Source organism: Accipiter gentilis, chromosome 15 (genome assembly GCF_929443795.1).
Source record: "Accipiter gentilis chromosome 15, bAccGen1.1, whole genome shotgun sequence".
Classification (NCBI taxonomy): Eukaryota; Metazoa; Chordata; class Aves; order Accipitriformes; family Accipitridae; genus Astur; species Astur gentilis.
In genome coordinates this window covers 17817523-17841913 of record NC_064894.1, presented here as the reverse complement: position 1 = coordinate 17841913, position 24391 = coordinate 17817523, and the positions used below count along the sequence as shown (strand labels likewise).

Genomic DNA, 24391 nt, shown 5'->3' with positions numbered 1-24391 from the left:
CACCCACCGCACAGACCACTTGTCCAGGCTGGAACGCATCAGTTTCTCTAGGAGGAGGCTGTGGGAAACCGTATCGGAAGCCTTGGAGAAATCCAGCTAGACGATGTGCGTCGTGCAGCCCACACCAACTGAGCAGGTTACTTTGTTGTAGAAGGCGACCAGGGTTTGTCAAGCACAATTTGCCCTTGGTGAATCTGTGCTGGCTTTTCCCAATCACGTGCTTCATTCGACTTGTGGTAGCCCCCAGGGGGCTTCGTTCCGTAACTTTCCCAAGGACTGAAGTAAGACTGATGGGCCTGTCATTTCCCGGATCCTCCTCTAAGCCCGTCTTGTAGATGGGGGTGACACTGGCCTTCTTCCAGTCTTCTGGGACATCCCCCGATCTCCACGACTTCCCAAAGATGAAGGAGAACGGCCTCGCAACGACGTCAGCCATCTCTCTTAACGCCCTCGGGTAGAGATTGTCAGGGCCCATCGATTTGTAGGGGTCAAGCTCCTGTAAAAGTTCACATACCAACTCTTCCTTCCCTGATGGTGGGTCTGTGTTTGCATCAAAACAGATTTTTGTTCCCAAGGCCTGGGGCACAACAGTGCTGCTGAAGACAAATAAAAGAAACACACAGCAGGAGGTGAGTATGATTTGGTATGGTTTTTGTCCTCTGTAGTCATCTTTTAAGAAGTCTTTCCAATCTACACAGTCAAATTCCACAGTCAAATTCCAAACACCACCTTCTGGAAGCATACAAGGTTCCATCTAAGTAGGAAATTTGCATTTGAAACTCCTATTAAATGATATTTGCAGTTAAATAAGGAGAAGAAAAGGTATTCACAGATTATAAAGTCTTTTCCCCAAGTTAGGCAAACTTGGAATTATGTGTCTTCTTGATACTTCAAAACTAAGTTGTTTTTCTAAAACTGTATATCCTTCAGCCTGCAGCAATGAGTCTTTTGTTTGGTTGGTTGGTTTTGGTTTTGTTTTGTTTTTTTAGAATTTTTTTATGTCTAAACCAAAACATAATGGACAGATTTGGTAGTAGAAGTAGCAGCCTCATGCTGCAGCTTGCAAGTCACAGGGCATTTCATTCACAGTAAACCAGGGCTGGTCAGCGTTGTTAATTCTGATCAGAATGGAAACTGTAGAGCTCAGCAGTCAACAGATAATATGTTTTTTCCCTAGCCCTTTAGTTACAGTTGATTTTTTTTTTTAATCTTTTTTTTCTACACTTTTTTTTATCATGTAACTTATGGATACTGTAAAAACACACTTTTCTTTTTTTTAGAAGATAGCTTCTGTGGTTGTTTTTTTTTTTTTAAATATTGGGTGCTGAATTAATTTCTGATATGCATATTAATATCGGGTAGTATGTTACTCTATGAACTGATGGGTTGATAAAGGAGATAAGATGCCTTAAATTTTCCTGGATTTTGTTAACCGTTGTGTTTTCTTCACTCGGAGTTTCACGTGCTACAAGGAAAGAATATGTTGTGAAGCTGGGTAAATATTACCTTCCTCTATCCTGATTATCTTTCAAAAAGCCCCACAGTTCTTGGATTATCATCACTTACTTTATCTGATGCTGTCTCCTCTTATTTGAACAAAGCTTCCTTTCCTTCATCTCCCCCCTCCCCGAAGCTGATAAAGTTCTAATTAAAAAATGCTGATATTGCATTTCACATGATAGTCTGGTCATGACAAAAGGTGTGTCTAGACTGACTTTGATCAGTACTTGCCTCTTATTCTGGAGAATACATGTCATCATTTCTTTTGCCTTTATTGTTAATAGTATTTTATTGATAGGTGTACTTGCTTCATTTTGCTTATAAAATGGAGAGGAAGGCAAGCAGCACAGAGCAAAAGCTATGAAAACTATCTGGCTTAAGTAATAACTTAAATGTTAGGCTTTTTTAATTGACATCACACTCATGCATTTTATTGCGCTGCTTTGAGCAGTAAGATGAACGACTAAATTCTGAAAAGTGTAGGGTCGTGTCCAGTATGGGCATAATGGACTGAGGCCAGCAAAGGGCCACAGGGATGACAAAAGGACTGGAGCATCTGACATACAAGAAGAGACTGAGAGAGCTGGGGTTGTTGAGGCTGGAGAAGGGAAGGCTCAGGGGGATCTGATCTGATCAGAATTTGATGGTGAGGGAGTGAAGCAGATGGAGCCAGACTCCTCTTGGTGATATCCAATGGCAGGACTAGAGGCAATGGGCATAAACTGAAATACAGGATGTTCCATGGAGACATAAAAATTTCTGTCACTGTGAAGGTGGTTGGACACAGGAGCAGTTTGCTCAAGAGACTGTGGAGTCTTCCAACTCTGGAGACTAAGCCATCTCTAGAGGTTCCTTCCAACCTCAACCGTTCTGTGATTCTGTCATTTCAATTAAATAGAAGTAATTGGAGAAAATTGTTCTATTACATTTACTCCTTATTCTGTATTAACTTAAATATTCATTTCTTCTGATGGATTTCTTGCATTAAAATCAAGTGTAAACTATCCTTTACCCTCATATGTTCTTTTTTTTTTTTTTTTTTAAGTTAAAAAGCTTCCTGTTTTGTAACAAGTTCCTTGTTGGTAGAATCTCATAATAAATAAGTGGAGTGGGCCTTTTAAATACTTGTAATTTAACCTTATGTGTAACTTAATAAATTATGGTATACAGGAAATAGTCCTTGTGTTGCAAGTAATCTCAATTAGGTTTTAAAGTGACCTTGATTTCAGATGTGTTAAATTGGTCTCCTAAATTAAGTATCTATGAATAATGGACATTTGTTGTTCAGAGAAATCATTCCTTTAGTTTCTTGCATTAAACAGGAATCTGTAATGGTCATTATTCTTTTAAGACAAAATACATACAGTCTTAATTTACTTGACGAAATTTCTAATACCCTTTAAAAGCCTAACATTATTTATATGAACACTTAAATTTTATTCAATGTGTAAGCTAAGACAAATGTAATGTCAAATGACACTGAAACACAGTTCGACAAGAAACAGCCTGTTTTAGAGCTCATAATGCAAACCAGCTACAAGAGGATTTTTGAATTCCAACGGGCTGCACACACTTATTCACTCCTTCAGGTAACAAATGGAAGAGCATATACAGCATTGCACAATATCACGTTATTTCAGAATAAGACTAAGCAAGTGTGTGTAGATTTTGTTTCCTGCTAGTGGCTTGGTGTGCTGTTTGTCAGTAGCACACACTGCAGACACTTGTCTGTCTGTATTCACTTCTTGCTCATTGTTTTCAATAGTCAGAACTTTAGTGTTATGTTTCACAAATGAAAAACATATGTTCTAACTATTAGTATCCAAAAATTTGATGACCTGAGAAACACTTAACTTGCATTTCTAAACCTGAATTCAGTTTAATAATTCTCAGGTCTGTGTGGAGAGTGGTTCCCTGAGCGGTCCGAGTATGGAATTTATATTAAGAACTCTGAACTCTTCACAGCTCACATCATGATACTGACTGTGAAAAGTGCTTCGGCATTTCATTTTCAGCGGACTTGTGTGGTGCTCAGGTGCAAATGTTGAGTTCCTTCTTCTGACATACTGTGCAGGCTCCAACAGAGATGCTTTAAAGAAACAGGCTGTGTTATTTGTGCACAGTGCAATTGGTGCTGGCTCAATATTTGACTAGTACTTCTGCTTGGCTCAGTGGGCAAGTGGAGCTTGTTTTTATATGCTGCATAGCTGTTCCTCTAGTTATAAGCTGACCTTCTCCATCAGAAAAGTGCAGTGTGAAGGTGTGAAAGTGGATGTGTACTTTTCTTTCCTAAGCAAGATATTGACATGAAGCATCAGCTTTTTGTTGCTTTGTAGAATGCCAGGTATTGGACTTTGCAAATGTTTAGCTCCTCCAAATACCAAACATGAATGTTCTGCTATTGGAAACTCAGTTTTACTTGTCACTAGCTTGGCACATCAGTCTAATTGCGTGTGCTTCATTGCTCCCAGAAGGTTCCCTGTTCCTTGTCAAAGCCAAAGCCTGGCTTTTCTGTGTAAGCTGCTGCTTTTCTCTTCAGGCTTAGGACTCCCAGCTGCAGCTTTTCTAACTCATCTGAAGCAGAACCAAAGGTTCTCTGAGAGCCCCAGTGGAAGGCTGCTGTTTTCCCTGCACGGTTTTCATCAAGCCGTTATTAAGTGGAGAAAGACAACTTCGGTGTCAAAATGCAATTTGGCAGAACTTGAGACCAGCAAAAGTAGTTTTAGTATATAATCTTTAGAAAACGTAGTGGGACATGCTTTTTGAAATATAACAAATAGCATAATGTACTGAGGCATAAGTAAACAGTACAGCTTGTTAGTGAATGAGAAAATTAAATTGGCCAGAAACTAAAGTCAGTGGTGAAATGGCTGACATGATTTTCCAAAGTGAATGAAATGGGGAAAAATGAATGTATTTTGAAATAATAATTAAATATTTGTAACTACAAAGGCCAGACCTCTAGGATAAAATACTAGCATCGTTAAAATCAGTTGGAGATTTCTCCTTGGTTTCAAGAGGGCTTTGTTTTCACTACTTGTCGTAGTGCTTATGTTTTTAATTTAATTTACAGAGGTGATTTCTGAACTGTTTAAATGTATAGCTGATATTTTACATGCACAGCCAGCACAATAGCACCATTACAAAATAGGATTGCACTAATATGTACTTCTACATGGCTTGAGAAATTTTTGCCACTTACAAGAGCTTCAATGTTATGGTGCCATTGCATTTTTGAGACTTTCCCACAGAGGAACTGGATATCTGGTTACATGCTTACTGGTTAACTACTTTTTATTGATTTTTAACTAGTTTAATCCAATGAGTTTTAGACTGTTAATAAAATGGTCTTGAATACCTGATATAAGCAGAGGTATTAATAACTACCTAAAACATTTAGCAAAAAACGAGTGCTTGTGTGAACAAAGGATAGTCATACTGCAAGGTTTTTTGTTCAAAATGGAAAATAGATTACATTATAGGGGTTTTTGTCATAAAAACTTTGACTAAACAGCTTGTTTTAGAGCATGAACTATTTTTTTATGAGCTATCGTATTTATTACTTTATTTTAAGAGACAAAAGATGTTGTGAAACAGCTTTCAAAAATGCATTAATACAGGGAAAATCTTGGATGTTTGATGCCAAAACTGAGTGTCTCAGGGTATATTTCTGTCATGCTGCTAAAATTCTCCAGACCTCTAAACTTGGCATGTTAATGCCCTGCTGGACCTAGGTATGGACTCTGCAGAAAAGCAACAAAAGCATTCTGTGCTTCAGCATCTTATCTTGTACTATATTGTGTATAGTATAAATATAGTATTTTATATAGATAGTTATATATTACTATCTTGTATTACTCGGCAATGTTTATTGAAGCCCTAAATTTGTGGAGATTAGGTTTGTGGAGGATACATGTAAGAAGAGCAAAAAATCATGGTACTTTCTTTTGTTACATAGAAGTCATTGTTAAACTTCTCTTTATTAACGTTAAGTTCATTAAAGAACAAAACAAAACTGCGGAAGTTGGCTGAGTGAAGGAATTTGCAAGTGGAATTTTGGAATAAGGAGTCTACTGGCTCTCCTTACTCAAAGTAATCAAATGTTAAATATTTTGACATGCTACTTAAAGTGGCATTCTTTAAAAAAATGCAGTGCTGAAAACATAAAAATATTCATCCAGGTATGTAGATAGTTAAATAAAAACCAGAAATCCACAACTAGAAACTTTTACTTTGACTGAACATATTTCAAAGACGTCAACATCTGTATGGTTATATCCCATTGGAAAGACTTTAAAGACCTTCATTGTAAGCACTGCCAGATACTTTCAGTGTTACAACTACATTTCATAGTTGATCTTAAGTGGAGAATGTGGTAATACAGACCGCCTACTGATAGGGAAAGGAGTTTCGGAAGATGACTTCGTCATTACTATATATAGGAGGCGCTAAAAAATAATTGGAAAAGGGTTCACAGGAGATCCATCGTATAGAAGGTAGCATGTGAAATAAAGCATGGAAAACTGAGGAAATGAAATATGAAAAATTAATTGCCAGTCTGGCTTGATGTGAAGAAGCAGCAGTAGTACAAACATATTTAGTGTGGGAGTAATGCATCAATGGACTGTGGCTTGCAGAAAAAGGCACTCAGAGAGAGAGAGAGAGAGGGGATAGCAGTAGCAGTAGACTGGCACCATAAAACAAACGTTTTGTAAATACTGGCTGTTCTTCTTAGTGAGGAAAAATCTCACCAAGAGTTTCAGTTAACTTTCACATTCTATGCAAGTTTGTTTCCAGTGCTAGCATAGCTTTTGCAGTAATCAAGCAATTTTCACTGTTAAATGCGCATGAGCATCAACTCTCAGAACTGTTACACACAGAGCAATTGTCTACTTCTTGTGAGACATTCTTCAGGATGCTATAAGTTACCTAATTGCTCTATTTGGACATAGAAATTCAGTTGCCTGTAAGGCCTTTAAGCAGACACCGAGAATCAGGAGTAGATTATTGTTATTATTTCAATAAATATTTAATATCCATTTTTATAAAGGACATAGCTAGACTACCAGTGCTTTTTAGTAATGGGAATTGTCACCGATTGTACTGGTACGTCTGTGTACATATTACATACTTTCTACTGTTGGTACTAGTTCTTCATTATTACTAAACCACTGTTCATTTGGTAGCTTTTTTGCAATATTGAACAAAGTCTGAAATGATAGTTAAAACATTACCTAAAAACTGTATAAGGCACTTCAAAAGTTATACGTGGCTTATTTTTGGTGACAGAAGGAAATGGAAGTACTTATCTGACTTCCAGAAATGTTTATCTTTTGCTTCTGGAGAACTCTTCAACCAGCCCTACTAGTGATTGTTACTAATCTGCTAGTGTTCATGTAACTTTAGGAAACCTATCTAGGATCCTTGTCTGAATATTTACAAATGGTTATGAATCCCACGCTTCAGTATCATAGTTAAGAGGTTTGTTAGAAAACATGGAAGAGCAATATCTAGTAGTTTTTGCAAGTATCTGGGACATAATAAAAAAGAGGAAGTGCTCATAGCCAAAGTAGTTTTGTAATAGTTCACATTCCTTTTACTTTCTATTCTGTCATTATTTGCTTATATCCCCCCTGAAGTCATGCCAAAATTTCATCTCTAAGCCTTTCTGAATGCAGTATGGCTCCTCTTTTGTCTTTGGACAATTTAAAAGACTTTTGTGAGGGAACGTTTCTGAGGACAGACTGAATTTCTGCTGCTATTGTATTACTGTCACGTAACTACTTACTAAAAGCTAACTTGTTAGGTTTGTCTCTTAATAACCGTCACACACAAGTTTACTATAGGAAGATGAAAATAAAATTCAAGCTGTCCTTAGAAATTATTTCTTGGTAAAAATCAATAAAGTGGGGTAGCTCTTGTTGTGAGGGTTCTTTGAGAGAACAGTTCAAAAAGCTACTGTTTAATATCCATTTTGACTTAAAACCAGCTAATTTAAATGTTCATTGCTATGTATATGCAACAGCACATGAAAAATTGGAATATGATACTATGTTGATGTAACTTAATCTGCATTTTTCTTAATGTATTGTGAAATTATAATGTTAGCTTTTAGTTTTGTGTGTGTGTACCCTTGCATCACAGATATTTTCATGTCAAAGCACCTTGTCTCATAAAACATGTTTGGTTTTAAGCGTCAAAGTGGCTCTTCCTTTTGTTCAGTAAAAGGGCTTTCTAGCCCTAACAAATTAACATATCACAAAGCTTATTCTCCATTACCTAGTTCATGAAAGCAGTACCCATTTTGGGAAAGTACAGGCATATGTGGATCACCCCTGTGGTGTTTTATCTTATCATCAAAGCTTCTAACTTGGCATGAGACTGGCTTTTCAAGCTCATATTCTTCTCTTTGTAATTTTATTAAAATTACTAAGAATTTTATATTCAGAAAATACAAAGCTTGGGTCTCATTATTCTTGACCATGGAGCTTATCTGCTTCCCTTTCATATAGAGAAAATAATCCAGTTATTTTTGATACAGTTTTCTCCTTTTTTAGTTGTGGCCTTCTTTTTTTAAATCAGAAGTATACAGCTCTGTTGATGTCCAAGGACTGTTGAAACCCCACGGATGATAGGAAGCTTTGTCTTTTTTGTGGAAACAGAGCCATGCTGTCTTCCTTCATAAGAAACCAAACTGAATGGCATTCGAGTGCTGGATTTGAGGACAGAACTTAAGAAATAACGAAAGAGTCACAGTGAGGGCCAAGAGATGCTAGGCTTCATCCTGGCACTGAGCTGGTTGCTTTCCTTCCTGTCAGTAACTTTTCCTCTTTCCTGTCAACTCCCTTTACTTCAGTTTTGTACTGAGAGAAAGCTTGTTGTATCTTTGAGGTGGTATGAGGCTTGATCTATTCATGATAACTTTTGAATCAGCTTCAATATTTCATTAAACTTAATGAGATCTTTTTCTGGAGCAAGCCAGTCTGTAACTGATAGAACTTTTCCCTTTTTTTTTTTTGATGCCTAGACATTCTTTTCACATCCACATGGAGACATAAGGAACTACAAGTTCTGCAAGAAATGCAGTCAGATGGCACTTGAAAGATTAAGGCTTGCTCATTAACTAGACACAAAATCACTTTCCTCCAAATAATTTTATATGCAAGGTGGGGAGGGGGGAAACCCCACAAAAAAATTCCAAACCTACAGCTGCTTGAGCTGCAGAAGTCACAGGGCTGGGTCTCCTGCAGCTCTCTGTGTTGCATGGTTTCTGTTACCCCATGTCTGCTGTGGTGTGACTGCTCTGGCTTTGCCGGCCGAAGAAGAATTTGTGCTGGTGCTTTATTTACTGGTGGGTTCACTGGTTCGTGCTAATGCCGCTGTGCTCATGCTCCAGCCATGCAGAGGATAAGAGCAGGACGCACGAAGAGCAGTCCTTCACATCGGTCTCCTCTGCTGGCCCCAAACATTTCTGTCTCTGTCGAATCTGGAAGTTACTGAAGAGGCTTAAAACTTGTTTGTTAGTTCACACGCTGGTAAATGCAGAGTGTGATTTGGTAGGCCTTGTTTCCTTGGAAAACTAGGCTAAAATCAATCTTTTTGCCGTTGAAGCCTTTCTTCTTTTCTACACACCCCTAAAAGAATACAAAAGGCTATGTTTCAGGCAAAAACTTGCCTTGTTTCCTTCTCACCTCCTTGGGCGTATGGCAACCCAGGGTGTTGGAGCGTGCAGCCTGGGGCTGGTCGACCTGAGCAGAGGCCTCGGGCCTTGCGGCCTGTTTCCCTGGGGAAGCCTGTTGGGCCTGGCAGCCTTTCATGGAGGGTATTAAAATTCTGACTTTACTATCCTAACTGGGATAAAACCAGCTTTCAGTATTAGAGTCCCTTGCTACTCCTCATCATCCACCTCTGTTAAGCAACATTAACAAACTCCTTGGCTTTCTGGTATTTTCTTTTATGCTGTCGGTACGCATTGGGATAAGCCTAAGTGTTGGACTAGAGGTGAATGGCTCGACACTCAGCCAAGTCCTCCTGAAATGGTCAGGTTTGGGAATTGCTGTCCTTTAAGAAAACCTGCAGGTTTTTCTCTTTGCAGGAAAGAATTCTGTGCCAACCATCACCATTTTATAAGTATCTTAAATCCTTAGCCCTAAAAAATAAAATAAAATAAAAAAAAAGTTGTTTGATTCTGATACAGAAACTAATTCTATGAATGTATGGTTTCTGCTGGGTAAAGTCAGAATTTCTTACCCTCATATCTATGGGTAAGAAAAGTGGCAAGTGCAGACGTTATTTTAGAAATTTTTTTTCTTCAAAATTCATTAGCAGCTGGTCCCAGAATGCTTCTGAAGATAAATACCAGTTTAAGGAATCACATAACAGCAAGTTTTTCTATGTTTAAATCGGTCTTCAGGGCTTCCTTTTTATAAGGCAAATCAGTAGTCTGCTGTTTGGAGCTGCTATTTGACATTATTTCTAATTGCCAAAGTCTTTAGGCTAAATAAACTGGTGGAAGTCACCTTGTAGCTATATGTTTGAAATTTTCAAAACTAGTGCATCTGTGTAAGTTTCTAATTAGTCAGTGTTAAAACATTGATGATGGTGGTAATCTCTCCAGTGTACTTATTTTCACCTAAAAATAGTATGAAAATTTGCTTAAGATGCTTTGAGATTTTGTGCTTGTCTCTTCGTCAAGTGTGGTAGGCAGTTTTAGTATGGAATTGCACAAGGAGCCGGAGAAAGCTTTCCAGCAAATATTCTAGAATTATGCTGTGACAGATTATGGTGGGTTTTTTATGTAAGAAGAATGCTAAAGAGATATTTGTAATCAAAGCTGGCAGGAAATTAAATAGGGAAGATGACTGGTTTAGGCCTATTAAGCAACATTTACATATACTTTCAATCTGATAGTCTGGTTCTTGAGTCTTGTTATAAGAAAAATAATTTATTTATTTTTTCCTGTAACTGATCAATTTCAGTATTTTAACTTTAGATTTCAGTTTGATTTAAAAGAAGTATTGCCTAGTACCTGTAGGCTGAATCTTCTAAGAAATTAGTTTTCATGTTTTAATACTGATTTTGGAATTCTTGCTGTGATTCATATATTTGTACTAGTGTACAGCTGAGGTAAAATTGCATAGTAATCTGTGGATACAGAAATATATAAAAATAGAGAGTAATGCTGATGTGCTGAGGAGAGATGGTATTAAAAAGAATAACTGGTTTTGTCTTTATTTGCACCTTGTACTTGTACTCCTGGACTAAAAATGTGTCCCATGCTGAAGACCAGATTTCCAGCATTTCTTGTTGCACTGCAGATGTAGTAATGAGAAAAGCAACTGGAAGTTGAATGTTGTATAAGAATTTGTCATGAATGCTTTATCTTCATGTAGATGTCTTTCCCAAAGACAACATTATACGAAAACTTTTCCATCAGCTTCCTTTCTTAGCCTTCTTCTATCTCCTAAGTAAAATTGAAAGTTTTTGTTGGGGGAATTCCTAGAATTTTGCTGCTTTTCTTTAATCTGCCTGTTTCTAACTTTGTATTTAGTTCATTATTTTCTTCTCATTGCCAACTGAAAGTAAAAGCAAAAAATTCAAAGCTAACTGATTTCACAGACAGACCTGCATGCAAGACCTCTCTGATGACAAGCAGTAACTTCTCATTCATCCTCATGAAGCTGGCACGATTCCACTGGAGGCTGCCTGAGAGCCAGGCGCTCCTTGTCCAGTTAGAATGCCTGTCCATGGGCATGTTGTTCTGTCATACTGATCCCAGTGATCAATAAGGTTGCAATATGAGAGTTCTCCATCCCCTGTACAGAGGAATAGCCATCAGAAATGCACCCTGCATACACATAGTTTATCAGCAACTCTCTTTCAGAGTGCTTGAAGTGCCTGGCCACTTGCTGTGCCTGGCCTTGGGTTGTGAGGCAGGTGAGGTTAAGCAGAGCTTGCTAAGACTGTGCAAGTCTGCTAGGATTGGGAGATCATTTCTGTATAGGTGGACTTAATGCGATGGGCTGTGTATTCAAAGATGCCAGGCTTGAAAAAAAGAAAAGCAGATCTGAGAGTTGAATGACTTTCTCACACACCTAGTATCTGTTTTTAATAACAATGGTAAGAAATTATGCTTTGTCTGGCTTATTTTCATGTTTCTTATAGGTTGATTAAATTACAGAACATCTGAGATCTGTTTTTAAACCAAGTGTGCTTCTATAATCTGTAGGTGTTAGAGGTGGTGACAGTCCATTACTTTTCAGCACAGTAGTAATTAGCAATTAGTGTATATATTCTATCCATGAAATTTGTGCTGAATTTTCTCATGCAAAAACCCCCTCTATTTTTAATGTCTTTATTTTTGCAAAACCTAATATGAATTTTTCTGTCTGTTACTCCTTGGATACTATATCCAGACAGCTTTTGCAATAAGCCTGTAGCCCAAGAAAAATGTCTTATTTTCTCTATAATTTTTGAAATGAAGCAATCATTTCAGTTACTTAAGAGCTACTAGAACAGAAGAAACTTGAGAGCATGCTATGGAGATGATTCCTCCATGACTGTTTGAAAACTATGCCTTGTAAAGCCCTATGATCTGCAAACAAGCCACTAAGTGCAGGCATAGCAATTGGTTGTGTAAGTGGTACTCTGTAACCTAGACTAGCTGGTAGGCTATAAAGGTAGAGAGATACAGAGGACAACCACTGGTTGGCCAAATTTGGTTTTCCGTTTCATTTATTGCTGCAGAGCAGTACTCAAGCAAGGTACAAGGACTGTTCCTAGTCTATTTTTGTTTGCATTTGGAAAACAAAATATTTTCTGAGATTTATAGGATCTCTTCCCACCTCATAGAAGATGGAGAGATCAAGAAAATGCCCTTGTGATGGCAGATAGTTTATGATGTTAAAGTAATGCTCACAGTTCTGTACCTTATATTTGAGGTCACACTAAGGACCTCCAAGGCTCCTTGTAAATTGTGCCTTATAGAATTGAAAAGTGAGTATTAGCTATTTAACATTCAGAGTAAAATCTTGTTTCAGTCATGAACATGAGTTCAACAATAAAGATGTACTTTTTATGGCTGAGTCTTACTTGAAAAAATTTACTCTGTCATGCATCTCATTGGGGTTCAGCTTCTTTCTTGTTGCCTGCACTGGCAGATAGACTGCTGTCTATCTGCAAGCAGACTGTTGTCTGGGTCTCCTTGCTTTTTTCATATAACTAGCATATAATCAGTAGAAATCATTACATGGGGACCTTGCCTCATCTTTCTAATGCAGTATGACACATCTTGTCCTTTTGTTCCTAGATTGATTACTCATTACTCAGTTTCTTCCAGATATTAAGGCTATGCACATAAAATGAAATTTAAAAATCATTCAAACAAATACGAGTGACTGTATATCACACTCTTCTGTGTCTTTATGGTCACCGAGTAGTAGCTGAAGTCATCTGAGACCTTTGTTATTGAAAGCAGTCAGGGTTGCCTTTTGGGCACAATCTGTTACTGACTTCAAGGAACGTAATAGTTTGGCTGTTATTCAAGAAACCACTGTTTGACACACAGCCTCTCCAACTGTTGCCTGCTATCTTGTTTATCATCTTATAACTTAATAAAAAGGCAGCTGTGAACATTCACCAGATTCCTTTGCCTGCTCTCAGGGTCTTGGATGTTGACTTTTCAGGCCAGAATATATAATAATCAAATTTGAAATGCTAGCACCTACACTGAACACAGAATTGTGCCCCTGCACCACTTTCTATGTCAGAACTCTTACAGTGTTTTGCAAAGAAGATTGCAGAGATGTTTTTTTCCTACCAGGCTGCCCTGAAAGCGACACGACCTGAGCACCTATTGGTCTGAGAACCTGTTTGGGATTTTTTTGGTTTTTTTACATGCAGTGTTACACATTGTTTAATGTTTTCCCATCAGCTATGTGAAGTCATTAACAGCATTCAAGTTACAGGCTCAAGTTCCCGGAACATGTGTCTGCCATTCAAACCAGCACCATCTTTATTTCAAGCATAAATGTCCCTGTTGTCCCCTTGTTGGCATGAGCACTTGAGATGAGTGGTGGAAGCTCAATATGTTAGAAATAAGTATGATGCTATGAAAGTGTTTAAAATATTTCCATGAACTTCGGTTACTCTGGTAGTTTCTTCATTAAAAGCTACCATAGGCTGTCATCAACATGGTCCCCAGCCTTACTGTCCTTCTAAGATTCATTGCTTCAAATTGGTATTTGTATGCTAGAAATTTCATCCTGCTGACTGTTGGATTGGATATGACCTTGCTAACTCCTGGATTTGATTAATGGAAAGTATTTCATTTGGAATGAAACATAATAATCTAATAATCAGCCTCCTAAGTTATGTAAATTGCTAGGAGTGCATCACAGTTTTTCAATTTGCCTTTTCTTCTGTAGAAGAGAAAGTAAAATCTTTAAAGCAAAACGTTGTACCTGAATTTCTTTTCTCAACAGTATAAAACCTCTGAAGAAGTTCTCCTTTTCTGTAGTGAATATTAGGAATTTCTATGCAGTTTGTACTAGATATTTATCCAAATGAGCAATGCAGCTCATGGGGGTTTAGTGCTTCATCACTTGGAGAGGATTAAGAGTAGATAGGATTGACAGCTTGCCTCATAACTTTCTTAAGCTTTCCATTTTACATAAATTGTTACTTTGTTTTTCTTTCACTGCTGTTTGTGGAGTTCTATTCTTTATGGACACCTTAAACATCATCATGAGGAACCCTGTTTTGTGCATCAGAAAATGACACAGCCTCCTGTGGCAAGTAATACATTTGTATTTTGTAAATCAACATGCAAAGCAACTTTAGTAAGCAGTCACTTCAGCATTGTGCCTCCAGCTGAACATCCATCCAGGCATGAGACTGACTGTGGCGGTCAGGACTACATCAGCATTTAGTAGGTACTGGAGGGTGTTGTGGATTTTGCTCTTTCACAGCCGGTTCAGCCACTCCAGCCTATGTTGATAACTTAAATTTATACCATCAAAAAATAAAACTATTATAGGAAAGATATGACCTGGCAAAAGAAGGCTGCTTTATTTCTTGGTCAGATGTTTTCTGTGCCTTGGGGCTTTGCTTCTCCTAGTAGGCATAAGGCAGTGCAACACAGCTTCTAATGTTCTTTTTCCTGCTCTTTGATTTACACAGTCAACCTGTTACTATGAAGTGTAAGTGCTTTCCAGTGCAGGATTGATAGCAGTAGTGACGTTGTTACTTTGTACAAACTTTGGCACCTCTTTTGAATAAGAGAAACTGTGGGGGGTTTTGTTTTAACTCATGTTTACTCACTAAATTTTGATCAAGATTATTTGGGTAGTGTGAGTATTAATATTAAAAATGTAGTTCTTACAGTGGAAGGGTTCTTTTAACAAATCAAATTTTGTGCTCTTTCTGAAAATGTCAGACTCGGCATTCGCTTTATTGAAGTTGGATGTCAACAAGTGGTTTTTTTCCTCTCCAACTCATACTGGTTTTAATGAGTTACCATAGGGTGCAGTTGCTGCTTAGATCTTTAATGATGTCTGTCATTATAGAAGTTCAGGTTAATTTGTTGATTACTTTGAAAATTAGGCTTAAAAACTCCAACGAATATCCAAGTTTTTCTGAAATGGTAGAAAGCCTTCTGAATGGACCCTGATGTGGTTTTGAAAGTCTAAACAAATGAGAAGATAAAGAATTGCACTTTGGAACAGCAGCATTCTGTGGTAGTTCTTAATACCTTAATTAGGAAGCAGTGGATCACTCCTATAGTATGAACAAATCTGATTATTAATAACATACTGGTCTTGCAAGTCCTCAAGTTTAGTTATTTCTGCTCTGCAAACTTTGTCTACCATTGTCACCATTTCTGCCATCAGTGGTAGGTGGTGATAGATCTTGCTCTTGAACTTATTCTCCATCTCTCAGCACTTCTACTTCTGTCTTGATTTAGCTCTCAGTGGTTGTTTTCAACCCATGATCTCTGGCAAGCTTCTAGTGGGTGTGGGAGACGTTTTGTCAATAAGAACAGGTCATTGCTTCTGGTCTTCTGTATTCTTTAGCTTTTTCCCCTCGGTCTTGAACAATGGGCTCAGTCTGAGCTGTTTAAATGTTCTGAAAGCCTCCTTCCTTTTCAGACAGCAGCAAGATTATGTAGGTGATATAGACAGTTCTCAAACTACTGGCAGCAAATGAATGCCACGCTCTGTCCACTGATTAAGAAGGCAAAATGGAGGGACTTTTACCACATAAGCATTGCAGAGTCCATCATGTGTAATACTGTATGGTTCACTTCTCTTTGACTGGTGGGCTGTCTGGAGAGTAGGATATGCAGTTTCACCTTGGTACTCTTCTTTTGAGCCCCTAGCTCACTAGGGATGGAGTAAGTGATACTGTTTTTACTTCATGACCTCTGACCATGAAGTAGAATGCATCATGTAACATTACAGCTTCTTTGAATGGCTCTGCTGCTCTAATTGGTTGAAATAGTTTTGATATGGATGGTTTTTGTTTCAGAATATATTGGGAAAATAGGAGTGGAAACGTATCTTCCCGTTCCAAAAAATGGTGTCATCTATTTCCTCATCAAACCCCATCTTTTATGATTGATGCTTTTCTAGCTTGTTCTTAACAGCTTCCAGTGATAGAGATGCTTTGGAGTCCTCTGCAGAGCTGGAGGCCTACATTGGATGTTTTAGGACTAATGTGTTGTTTGTTTTCTGGGAGTGGTGGTGTGTGTTTGTTTTGGTTTGGGGGACCTTTAGGGGGGCAAGATGGTAAGTCTGAATATGCTTAGATTGTGTGTGCTGTCTGGATGAGAAGCTAGTGTTTAAGCCCAGATTTGGTTGAACTGAAAGCATTTCATTTCGCGGTCATGCTGGTATTCCACGGTCAACAGGATGTTAGCAAAGTTGAGACAAGTTTGTATTCAGTTCTTTATACAATTAAGCTATTTCAAATACACTCCTTTTCTTGTTGCTTTTGTAATTATTTTTCCCTTCCTGCCTTAAGCATTTACCCTTGGAAAATACCTACTCTTCAAATTTACCGGTACTAATTTGTCACTTTCTTTTGAAATATAAAAACAAGGTTGTCTTATATCTTTAGATAATATTAGCTAAAACGTGGCAGTAAAGTGACAGTGAATACCTATGCAAAAGATAAGAATTAATGATCATTGTTAGTGAAGGCTGGACAAAAAGAAATCTGTCATAGCTTGAGATTCTTGACAGCAGAACTGACATCTAGCCAGCAATTCCCTGTCCTGTATTTTTGTAGTTTGTTCCTTCTATCCGAGTATAGAATTTTCTATTTGTCCACATTTATTGCATTCTGGTTTTTGGTGGGGGTTTGTTTTGGTGGGTTTTTTTGGGGGGTGGGGGGTGGATGCTGCTTCTCTAATTTGCCATCATTGGTTACTCTAAAAGAAATACAAGAGTTTATACATTTCAGAGCTGTTATTTCATGGTCTCTGCAAACTCTGCCATCACTGTACTAATTTGCACAAACCTCATGTTTTTGTAGAAGCCCTGAGGGCCAGGAGTAATGCTTCTTTTTTTCTTTTTTTATTTTTTAAATGACAGCTTATATTATCAAGTACAGATTGGCCTGAAGAAAGGCATCATTGATCTGATGCCCTTGGCACTGTTCAAAATTTCACAAATACGTGAAGAGGCAGCATAAAGTTATTTCAAGGTGTTCCTAGAGGGCAGTAGTCACAGAGAGCCACAGAAAGACTCTCTGTTAAGGAGTTGGCAAATTAAATACAGGACAGTAATAGACCTTGCTCTCCTTTTCATAGTTAGAACGGAGATACTTGAATTATACAGTGGCAAGTGTTACTCTTTCATAGAACATCACATCAAAGTATATTCATAACTTTTCTTTTTACCTGATTCCTGAAGTTATACAAATAATATTAATGGCAAACTTAAAGAGCATTAAGGAGAAACTGCCCTGTTTTCCTTTCTGGAAATTGAAAAAAATGGAGAAAAAAATTTTTAAGGAGTATTAGAAATCAAGAATGGGTTCTGAGTAACTCACTGTTGTACTGTAGTGCTTTGATTTTTGACAAAATAATTATAGAAAAGATGGATAGGGATGTGCTTTTAATATTTTGGGTGGGGGTTTTTCCATTAAAACCCAGTATAATGTCGAAAAGGGAACTTTAAATAAGGAACTGTTTACCTAACCTGCTACAAGAGAATCATATGAGTAAAAGAATCATTGGGCCAAAATACTGCTTATTGGTATGGAATTCTGTTCTGGTGTACATCACCTACATCATGTCTTTGAATTGCACATGCTCACACACACAGCATTATATGTGCAAGTATTATATACTGAAGTCGATACTGGTGTCATCTTAATTGTTTCTTCAAATTCCTGCTCTAGTCCACATCTGTGAGTTGTTTGGGTTTTTTTTTGTAGGACGTGACTGTGAAAATGCAGTAGGCTATATCTCTTGTTCACTGGAATGGGAATAACTTCCTATTTATCTTAATTTTATGAGAAAGCATTGGTTCTCTTGATTTATCTGCTTAGATCATGGAGGAATACATTTGCAGCATATTTTATGACAATAACCATAAAGAAAGACACGTAAAGTTTAGTTTTGAGAAGAGTTAAATGTTTAGTCTTGAGAAGAGTTAAATTTTATGCAAGAATCTCTAAGAGAAATGGAGTTTAACTTAATAGACAAAATTCACAGATTTTAAATATTTCCAGCTGAAAACTTTCTGTAATTTTCACTTTTTGTAATAGAGAATCTGGCTGAATACTATCAATGATACCTTTTGGGTTGAATTACTTGCAGTTGAACTTCACTGATTTGTTTAAACTCATTGTCAACAGATATGCTGTTGCCACGTGTCCTGATTTCAGCTAGGAGAGAGTTAATTGTCTTCCTAGTAGATGGAAACATTGCAGTCCTATTTATAAATTTACATTAATTTGCCTAATGACTTATGACTTTGTTTTCTTTTTAGTTATTTGAACTGCTAGGCCCTGAAGGTTTTGAACTCATAGAGAAACTCCTACAGAACAGATCTCTTATTCTGGAAAGATCTTTGACTTATCCAAATGATAACAGGTTCCAGACTCTGCAAGGTAAGCAGCCACATCAAAAGTAGTTTTCTAACTGTTCAATTATATTTCAAACAAAAGTACTGTCTATGTGTGTTTAAAAAGCAAGCAAAAAAAAAAACCCCAAACCCACAAACGGGCACCGGGAGGGATATTTATATGGGCTTAAACAAAGAAATTGTGGTCTGGTTATACAGAGGAAATGAATACATATTGTATATATTTATTTACTTTTCAACTGCCTATGGGCACATGTAACTTTTAAATATACTAACAGTTGCACTTTTTCTGTTTTAGTGGATTACTCTGGAAATAAGTTGATCTTTGGTTATTCCTCATCTGCTTTCCTGCTTAATCTCTCCTTCTGTACTATCAACTGTAGGTCTTGGGGAGAAAAAGTACAGTAACAACCAACTTCCAAAAAAAAATAGAGTTAAGCTTAAGGGTAGATAAGTGAGAGGGGAAAAAAAAGGGGTTCAGGTTTTATACTGTGATTTTTGTTTTTATAAGATAAATTGCCCACACGAGTAATTCTTTTAAAATCTGTTTTACAAATTGCTGTTTAAAAACAAGTCTTCTCACTTTCTCTTCTGACAAAAATAAATCTGATTGTGAAATAGGTTGTGATTTGGGATAAATCTTACAAGGACATAACACCATGCAGCCCATTGCATGTTCACAGCATACAGACTTAGAAAAATGTGAATAAAACTAGTAATGGTGGACTTATGTATCCTCACAATAATTTAAAAATGCAAATAAAGCTTTTTACTACATTTATCTTAACTGAAATATAAGCAAGCATTTAGAAGTTTATCTCTTATTGTGCTGATAGTTAGTCTAAACTCATCAAAACAACCGTTAGTTTTATCTGTTCATGATTTCAAAGCAGAATGTCTTGCTGTCAGTATAACAAGGTTTTGTGTCCTGGTGTTTTTTCCTTTCTGAGATAATCACATAATAAAAAATTAAAAATACATTCAGTATAAACTGAACTGTTACAGTTTTTCTCATATGTGCAGATTGCAGTTACACAAATATTTTCTTCTCACTCAACAGAAGTAGTATTTTGGAAGCTTTTATGAATTTATTCTTCATTATGCCATCAGTTAAATCTATCATGGTAATTTCTGCTAGAATGTGGAGGAAGAATATTTTCAATGTTTTGCTTTTGAGAAATAGGAAAGCATTACTGACTGTATGCTTTTTTCACTGATGAGAGTATCCTTCTTTCACTGTGGTAAAGAATTCAATCATACTTGAGTATCTTCTCTGAGATTGAAGATGCTCTGTCCCAAGTTCAGTTTATTAATTTTAAAAACACTTTTAAGTTGGTATTTCTAATGGAGATTGAAGTTTTATCTTTCCAGAATTGCATTTGGGGAAGGGAATCATTTGTGTCTGCAGAAATTTAGTCAACTTTGAGTAATTCGTGTCTTGAGAATATAAGCAGAAGTCAAGAAACTGTATGTGTACTGCATTTTTGTAGCATGCTGTATTATTTGACTATTTCTTATGTAATTTACTTACATGGCAGTAAAGATGATTGTTGTGCTTATCAGACAAATCAAGTAACAGTTCTTTGCCCTGGTGTGTTCAGTCTGAATTAAATTTAGTCAGGAAATTGCATCCATTGTTGTCCCCTTTTAATACAACAGAGAGCGAGTGAAAGCTACAGACATGATGGTATTAATGTGGACATTTTGACAGTTTATTAGATTTTTTTTCAATGCTATTTAACAAGTTACAGTCACCTTATCCAGTATGCATGCTGCGAGATGTGAGAGTTTCACTGTTACTGTAGAGGAAAACTAAGAGGCACAAATTGTTCAAAACACCAGTCAAGTGGGTTCATTTGATGAAAAAAGTTTCAAGTTTTCGGCTTCAGAGTTTGACTGCAAAAGTACATATGAAACATAACTGAATTAAGTATATAATATTAAGTCAAACCTACATAAACTAATAAACTGCAGGATTTTGAAAATAGAAGTTTAAAAACACTGATATAGTTAAAAGTAAAACAAAAAAACCCCTCACCACCCCATTGCATATGAAAGACTTTGTCGTGTCTGGGTTTGGCCAGTAGTGGTCTTGGAAGGGCGAATGTGACTGGGCTTTTTTGGGTTCTCCGCTTCCCTGGATTTATTGTTTACTGTAATTGTTCTGTGGTTCTCGTTCTTCTTGATTCAATCCTGCTGCTTATCCACATAAATGGAAGGAGTCCTTGTGGTTGTATAGAATTAGATTTCTTTTCTCACATGTTTAGGGAAATTACATTGTGAGTATGCTTTCAATACAATCATGTTATCTAGTAAATATACAGTAATTGTTATGTGAAGAGGCTGTTTAAAAAAACCAGCCTGTTTAATCTGTTTTCACACCACTCTACTCATCAGTGTATACATGTAAGAGGAGAGGTGAATGGCATTTCCACTGTTGATGAAGTTATCGTAAATACAGAAAAGAAAAAAAGCCATTCCTTTTACTCCTAGCCCATCCTCTTGCTTTGGGATAGAATTTTGTTTGCTTAACAACAGTAGCATTAAACGTCCTACCTTTGGGAAACAAGCAGGTACTTATTTTAGATTTCTTGAGGCCAAGGGCTGCATGGCCATCTACATAAAGCTAAACTATCTTTAAACACACATTCACCCCACCCCACCCCCACCCCCCACCCCCAAAAACCAACCAACCAAACAAAAAAAACCAAATAAACTCAAAAAACCTGAACCTCCAAAACCAAACCTTTAGAAGAAAACTGGTGAAAACAAAGATGGAATCCAGTACTTAACAGAGATGCATACTTGTTATCATATTGCAGAACAGTGCAAGAAGTTTATAGGAGAAAATATTAAGCCCAATTATGGTTGTCAAGTTACAATTCAGTCTGAACAAGAAAGACTGTTAATGAAACAGTATCGTCGTGAAGAAAAGCGAAATGCCAGAAAAGAAAAACAAGCTAGCGAAGATGGAGAGGTTTCTGGAGAAGGACTAATGTGCTTTGATCCCAAAGAACTGCGAATGCAAAGGTAATGGATGCCTAAAGTTGAGAAATGCTTCTATTTTAATTCCTACTTCAACATACCATAATAGTTTATTTTCTTTTACTTTGCTTTCATGATTCTGACTTCAAGTCATGTTTTATTACAAGTGTAGAATTTTTTTTAATGTGAAACCTAATTTTGAGGGGAAGAAAGTAGTGATCTGCTTAATGAGAATCTTCTTGACCTCATCTGTGTGGGCTGGAGATGCAGGTTAGAGAGGTAGGCTATCTTTCTTAGTTCCTGTACACACACTACTTGCTTAAGTTTTATGAAGTCTGTACTAAATCTATCAGAACTATCTATTATTTTTTTTCTCTCAAGGTTAATGGGTAGTAGTTTCCGTGTTGTCAGCTAAAGGTAGTGGGAGGAGTAGGGGAGGGAGAGGATAAGGAGCAAATAAGCAGTTGTATTTCATATTTAGAAAAATATAGTGGGACTGGTATCTAACTGTGAATACATGTTGCCGTATTGATTAAAAAGAGGCAAAACTGCATTTAGGATAGCCTTGCACTTATAGGATTGCACTTTTGATTTTTATCTGAACAGTGTGTTATAAGGACTTGGTTTAACTGCTGCCAGACAATAACACTGTAAAATTCCTTTGTTGATTATTTTATGCAAAGTTGTTTTCCTTAAATTTCTACAAGTCTTGCTCTGACTTTAATATACCTTATTCGGTTTTTGTGATGGCTGCCTAAACTGGGTAAAATTATTGCAGTTATTTTTCTGCTTACAGAGAACTAGCACTTTTGAATGCTCGAAGTATGCCAGTCCTAGGTAGACAGAGAGACGTGGACTTCGAAAAAATTCATTATCCACATGTTTATGATTCCCGAGCCGAAGCTATGAAAACATCAGCATTCATTGGTGGTGCAAAGGTATGTGTTTGGTGCATGACCCTTCTTGAACAGTACATCTTTCCCAGTGAATAATGTGCAGCAGGGTTCCCTTTGTTCCCTTAGTTCCCTTAGTGATTCTTCTCCTTATCAGAGTCCAATACATGAAGCAGTGCTTCTTTGCAGAGAGTTTTAAGCACTTTCATATATTATGGTTTTGTTTTGACTCTAGAAGAAATAAACTTGTTCTCAACTAATGTATTTGGTTTTATTTCTAGGGTCACTTAAATCATTAAAATACTGGGTTTCTGTCTTTTGGAAAACCTTGAATTGACTTTAACAAAATGAATGCTTTATGAAATTCTAGACTTAATGGCTTTTGAAATTTAATAAAATGGAGTTACCTTTTTTTGTCTTTTGGGGACTGTTTTCTGAGTAGTAAAACTGATTATTTTCCATTTTGGGGGTTCAGTGCTATCTATAAAATGAATCGGTGAGAATTGCTTTTATTTTGGATACATTTTTTGAAGGAAAGTAATAAACCATTGTTCAAAGTGGGTTATACGTAATGACACTTTCTGTTTTCATACTTTCAGTTAATTTTCCTGTAATACTGTTTTAGGTGTTCTTACCAGAGGCAGTTCAGAGAGAAAACAATAAAATGTATGAAGAGGTGAAGATCCCCCATAGTGAACCAATGCCTGTTGGTATTGAAGAGAAAATTGTTTATATTAAAGACTTAGATGAGGTGAGTAAGCCATTTCAAAGATATTAAATTAGTTTTCACTTTGTATTATGAAAATTTAACTGAAAAAGATTACCAATTAGTAGTGTGATATGTGATGTGTAAATGCAGCCAGTTAGTTTCTTCACTACTATTTTGAGAATATTTGTTGGGAGGTGTAGTGCAGTGATATAATCCCTTTCATGATGACTCAGATTCAAGAAATTCCTGCTCTGAACTACTTGTTCATGAGTTGCAATTTTCAATTCCTTTGGCATTACCTATTCAGCTATTTATGGTTTTGAGCTGTGATCTGAATCACTAAAATGAAAAGATTATGGCGATTCTGTTCTCTTTCTGGAGACCACATGGAGAAGTGAGCCCAGACTTCTGTATCTTGACTTGTACAGGTTGGCTTGGTCACAAGCACAGCACTATTTTGCAGTCCATCACACTGGTCTTATAGTACGATGCAGTTGTGGGGGTATTGAGTTATAGTGTTATAGACTGTATGGGGTGCAAAACCTTCTGGAACAGTGCTTCTTTAAGTAGAAGGCGGCAAATCATTATTAGCAAAACTTTGATGATAGAAACCAGAGGGCTGAGAGGAAAAGTGCAAGTAAAACAAACATTAACGTTTTAACTTTTACTGATTTAAAATGGTGAAAAAGCAGAGGTAAGGGAACTAAATTTGTTGTCAGTATTTACAGGCTAGTGAACTTGCAGTACTCCATCACGTGTACCTGTCCACTCCTCACTGTGTATGTTAAATCTGTTGATGAATGGAAGATTTGCTATTGATTTGAACAAGGACATAAAGAGCAAGCTGTATGTATATATGAAGAAGGGTTTATGTTTCTTACCTCTTCAGCAGCATACAACATGGAAAAATATTTCCTACTTTTTTCCCTGTGGGAAAACAGAAAATAAGAATATAAATCTAAATCTAATACAGTTACCCAGAGCCCTTCATTGGGATTCTGAGTAAAGATTATGTCTTGCATAAAGATTTAACTCTTTTTAAAACAGAAGACAGTTTAATTTTAGAGTCTGAATCTGTTCTTTTGTGCTTGGGTGACAGTACCTAACGTCATGTTTATGAAGTGACTGACAGCTTAACTAGATAGAAAAGTTGAGCCACTGTAGCTATAAAATGTGACATTTTATATGACAATTTTCAGCATGACAGCTTG

The 24391-nt window shown here is 36.9% G+C and overlaps 1 protein-coding gene across 7 annotated transcripts in view; it reads left to right on the top strand.

The window, feature by feature from the left end:
* Nucleotides 1-24391, top strand: part of ASCC3 (activating signal cointegrator 1 complex subunit 3) — a 278562-nt gene that overhangs the window by 31138 nt on the left and 223033 nt on the right. For all 7 annotated transcript variants that reach the window (XM_049818318.1, XM_049818319.1, XM_049818320.1 and 4 more), the window contains exons 5-8: nucleotides 18498-18618; nucleotides 21416-21623; nucleotides 22375-22516; nucleotides 23097-23222. In XM_049818318.1, coding sequence (XP_049674275.1) covers nucleotides 18498-18618; nucleotides 21416-21623; nucleotides 22375-22516; nucleotides 23097-23222 — 597 coding nt within the window. The remainder of the gene's footprint in view (nucleotides 1-18497; nucleotides 18619-21415; nucleotides 21624-22374; nucleotides 22517-23096; nucleotides 23223-24391) is intronic.